Source organism: Octodon degus, unplaced genomic scaffold (assembly GCF_000260255.1).
Source record: "Octodon degus isolate 3935 unplaced genomic scaffold, OctDeg1.0 scaffold00087, whole genome shotgun sequence".
Taxonomy (NCBI): Eukaryota; Metazoa; Chordata; class Mammalia; order Rodentia; family Octodontidae; genus Octodon; species Octodon degus.
Window position 1 is genome coordinate 135,642 of NW_004524663.1, and position 5,163 is coordinate 140,804.

At 40.7% G+C, this 5,163-nt stretch overlaps 1 protein-coding gene across 1 annotated transcript in view; it reads right to left on the minus strand.

Annotated features, from left to right (window-relative positions):
• Positions 1-5,163, minus strand: part of Tmc1 (transmembrane channel like 1) — a 106,487-nt gene that overhangs the window by 12,487 nt on the left and 88,837 nt on the right. Inside the window, exons 14-16 of the mRNA XM_023721928.1 lie at positions 4,645-4,770; positions 679-757; positions 527-578 (exon numbers count right to left, since the gene is read on the minus strand). Of these exons, the coding sequence (XP_023577696.1) occupies positions 527-578; positions 679-757; positions 4,645-4,770 (257 nt within the window). The remainder of the gene's footprint in view (positions 1-526; positions 579-678; positions 758-4,644; positions 4,771-5,163) is intronic.

Below are 5,163 nucleotides of genomic sequence, written 5' to 3' on the forward strand. Positions count from 1 at the left end.
GAAAGAAAGAAAGAAAGAAAGAAAGAAAGAAAGAAAGAAAGAAAGAAAGAAAGAAAGAAAGAAAGAAAGAAAGATTTATTTAAACTAGGACCATGGATGAGAAAAGGAACCTGGCAAGCAATGGCGGTGAGTTCTGAGCGTCCCTCTGGGGTTCCCATGCTCCCGCACATGCATCAACTGGTTCAAAATGAGCCCTTATTGTAGCCATTTCTTGTATATGACTAGAGGGTTGTTCTCAACATTTTCTGTCAATTTTTCACTTTTCCAGGTCCCTTTTTAAAAATCACTGCTGCTAAATTTACATTCCTAAATTTTTCTTTCTGTTTTCTTTCTCCCACTGCACAACAAACAGCACCCCTGGAGGGTGCCTAAGAAAGTTGAAGAGGTGAACGATTAGAGTTTGGAGTGACTTGCTAAGGCAGTCATCTGGCTTGCCATCAAATGCCTCATTTTGGTAGGGAAAAAAAAGAAAGAAAAAGAAAAACACTATTAGAAGAAAAAAGCAAAACCAAAGTATCATTCTAACCTGCTCGTGCCGCTGCCATCTTCTTGTTTCGCATTTTATTCTCCAGAGCTTGCTATACAAGGAAAAAATGAAAACAAATATTAGATTTTCTGTTGTTTACATAACTTGACATAGAGCAAGACCGTAGTTCTACAAAATCAATTGTATCCTACCATTTTCATCTTCTTTTTGAGATCCAGATTTGCTGCCTTCTGGCCCTTGGCTGTAGCGTTGAGATAATAGATGGTCAAGCTAAATACAAAAAATAATAAAATTGATGGCACTTTGAAGTTTCTCAACATTCTTCTTGCACTTACACTAACTATATCGTGGAATAGTAACCTGAGAGTGGTCATTAAGATACATTTTACTCAATACTTCTCCTGCAGTCCAAAGCTGAAGTCTAAAGAGGTAAAAAGCTGTACTGAGTTATACAAAACTAGGATAAAGCTGGAAAGGGGAGCCAAAGGCTTTTTCTCCACAGCTTAGAGCTCTAGTTACTGCTTCACACTTCCTCAATAAGCTCCTTCCTGGAAATGTATTCAAATCAGCTTAAATTATATTTAAAAGCAGGATTTTATTTATTTATTTATTTATTTATTTATTTATTTTTATGTATTTGGCACAGCATCTACAGAGTCTCACTACACAGTTCGGACTCATACTGATTCTCCTGTTTTCAGCCTCCCAAGCGCTGGGATGACAGATGCACATCACCACTCCCAGTCTCAATCTCCATCTCATCTCAGGGTACCCTGGGGGCAAGGCTAGCACTGCACGCTAGGGATTGAACCCCAGTCTCTATGCTCTGCCTAAGCAGACTCTTTAGTCCACTGAGCTATCTGGCTGGCCCTTAAAAATAACATTTTAGATTAATGGCAATGACACCCAAGAGGATGGAAAGCCTACAGAAGGATGAGGAATATGAAGAATCAAATGAAAAATTACTTTCTGGTTCCTTAGGCCTCTACAACTAAGAATACAATCTTCATGGGCACTGTTAATTACCAAGAAGGTTTACTTCTTTTCATAAAATCTATTGCTCTCATTTCTCCTTTCTTCCAGAAGAAAATGTTTTATAAAGGTATAATTTTGCATTTTAAGTGACATTTATATTTATAGGAAGAACAAAATCCAAACCAATTATTCTACAAAAATAATTGCTACTCTTCTGCTAAGGCAAAGTACACAAAGGATTAAAAAAAATTAGCAGAATAAAGAGAGAAAACTTTCAGTAAAAAATGTGACTGATACTGTTCTTTGTTGCAAATAAGCAGATATCGAACACAAATCCTCCACTCGCTAATGGGCCAGATCGTGTCCCTTATGAGGCGTCTCATGCTTGCAACACAATTACCGTGATAGCTTAGCTGGGTCTGTTTATCTCTTATATGGTTAACCAGAGTTTTACTGCAATTACACCCACGAGAGTGTTGGGGATAATATTTGGCATGAAATAAGTGTTCAGTAATGTGTGTGTACAGTTGTGTACATATAAGAATTTTCTTGGAAAAATTCCTGGACTTAGAAGGCTGAAATCAAAGATCTCCCAGAGTCATTTCCACCTCTGAAATGCTCTGTTCATCCATCACTCACTTTGTGCCCCAGGAAGCACCCTCAGTAAGTTTTTCTCAGGGATCATCCTCGTCTCCAACGGAATGGCACTGCCTACAGAGCACCGACCCGAATTCTACTCAGATACCCTAAACCTATCCACACAGGTTTAATATGGTCCCCTGGGGAAATTCAACTGCTTGTAACATTCTCTAATTAAAGGCAATAAAAAGCCAAGCCAAGTGTATGTACAGGCTTCATAAAGTGGAAGATGAGACCTGAGGATTTGAAAAAATTCAAATCAGTAATAAACTGAAATTTGAATTTTATGTCAAAACCTCAGAGCTAAAATCAATCTTTCTGAATGTCTGTTTGGCCCTTACATGCTGCCAGCTCTCCTCTGGGGGATCCAGATTGTGTGTTATCAAACTATGTCCTCCAGATTCGATTCATTTCCCAGACTGTTTTGTGTGGCTAATGAACTCACAGTGGATTTCTACAGTTTCAAATGTTTATATAAGCATTTATGTAAAACCTTACATTTGGACTCTTGGACTGCAATCTCTACTATATCAGGCTCCTAAGAAAAACACGTCCTGGGCCTACCTATTTCTCTAAGGTGGCCCACTCCTTCTTACACTCCCACAGATCCCAAACTCATGGGACCAACGAATGGAAGACCTCAGAAGCAGGGGTAGAAAGACATCAATTTGAACACCACTTATTAGCCACTTGATTTGGGACAGACCTTCCTTGTGGTGTTGGTAATATGATTAACGAAGCCAACTTCTTGAAGTTATTGTGGTAGTAAAGGTGTCCATGGGTGGTTAGTATCTGCAACAATAATACATTCATTCCCTCCCCATATTCTGGACACCGTGTAGAATGTACTAAACAAGTGGACCCAAAAGACTTTGCTCCTTTCTTAAAAACACATCTCTCTCTCTCAATAGATTTTGGATATTGTATTTCAATTAGACCTTTAAATTCCATGTTTGTATCTGTGTGTGTGCATGTGTGTGTTTTAATTATGATCTCCTGTAGGATAGTTTCTGGGTTGCCTATCGAAGCCCACAGGATAGTGATCAGTATGCTTTCTGAAGCCACTGGATAAGGAAAAACGTGGAGAAGAAAATCTCCTGAAGAGCCATCTGGTGAAACGAGCTGTGTCCAGTGGGCTATTTTCTAACACACCCGTGCCAAAGATTTACTGTTGGATTCTTATGCTACCCCATGAGCAAGGCCCAGTAATGCATAATAGTAATCTGCCGCGCTGTGCAGTCAGCCCGTGGGCTACTCCCTCCTTCACAGAGGGTTTCACATTGTACAGCAGTGAGCTCTGGATTTCCTGGCAAGTGATTTGCTTTCAGTCCTGCTATTACTGGGTTACAACCTTTCTGTCTTAGAGAAGATCATACTTCTAAGTTGTTTCTCATTTATAAAATTGAAGAATACATCTCCTGCCCTCACCACTCTGTGACTTAGAATCATGACAGTGCCTGGGTCAATAAAGACAACATCTAGTTCTGAATCCCAGCTTGTGTATTTCACACCAGTGCTATTTCCTTCCTCAGACTTCCTCATCTTATGTTTATTGAAACAAGTCTAGCCTTTGGCATCACTTTGGTCCTAACTGGTCCCTGCAGGTGGCTTATTATCTGCCTTCCACAGCTGACAGATTTCCTATTTGGAGAGCCTAGGGGACAGGGGATCAAGAAAGTCTGCTTGGCTGCTTCATAGAAAGCATGCCTTTCTACTTAGAATATGAATTTATCTTCTGTGGTTAAGAATCAAAACTCAGTGGAAGTTATATGGGAATGAAAGAACCGACCAACTTTTCTCTTGGAAAACATTTCTGATGACTAAAAGTATCTAAAGACTAAAAGTATCTTTCCAAGGCCCTCCAGCACTCTGATTTTCCTAGGACGTAACACAGTGGCAGCCTTCTAAAAATAAGGACAGCATAATTCCTAAGAGCCCTTTCAGGTGTGTCCAAGCTACAGGCACTTTGGTAGACATTGACAGTTCTGAATTTTATATTAGGCCCACGACAATTCCTTTCCACTCAATGCAGCCCAAGGCAATCCAGAGCTGTCCTGTCCACAGGCCACCAAGTGGATGCACCTATAAGCATTTAACCTTAAAGTGTAGCCTACAAGGCATCCACAGGAGCATTACTGTAGAGACTCATTATTCCTCTATGTTCACAGCCATCTGCTTCATGGAGCAAGAGGTGGGGGCCGAGATGTGGAGCAGAGCTCAGTGTGCTGATTAGAGCTGGCATTTATGTTCCCCTTGCTTTAGCTGTTTACTGATAATTATTTTGGTTACTTGGGAACAAATCTTATAATCCTGGAAAAGCAAGACAGATGCAGATGGCTGTGAATTCCATCCAATAGGATCAGAATATGGCTCATGAATTGCAGCTCTCGCCACCATGTAATCAGAGCTGTATTTGGTTAGGTTACAGCACAACCCGGGGTGGGGGTGGAGGGGTGGGAGGGAGAGAGCTGAAAGGCTGGAACCTCAAAGGAGCCAAGAAGCAAATTACGAGGGCTCCTTCCATGAGAAGGAGAGGCACGTACGCCATCACCAGAACGACTGCAATGACCAGGCCAGGGTTAGAGAGCTGCCGCAAAATCTTCGCCATCCAGCTTGGGAAATCATTCTCCAGAGTCTCACCGATGACTTCAAACATCCTGTTTTTGCCACTGGGAGGGGAAGAAAAAAGAGAGAAAAGATATAGATAGATAGATAGATAGATAGATAGATAGATAGATAGATAGATGTATATCAAATAGAATATTCTGGTTACAGCAAGAAATATATAATACTGTCTAGCTATTCCCACAAATTAGGAACCTGATGTTTAGCTGTCTCCTGATACTTTAAACCTGTCCTGCTGTCCACGTGTGAATATTGTGAGTACAGGACTGTATGAGAAACGTTATCCCAGCACACACATACATACACACACACACACACACACACACACACACACACAGAGCCAATGGAGTTAGGAAATTAACCACAGGATTAGAAGAAGCTTCTAACTGTGGAGTTCTGAGATTTCAATTGAAATGTAGTTGGTAAGTTGCTCCTAC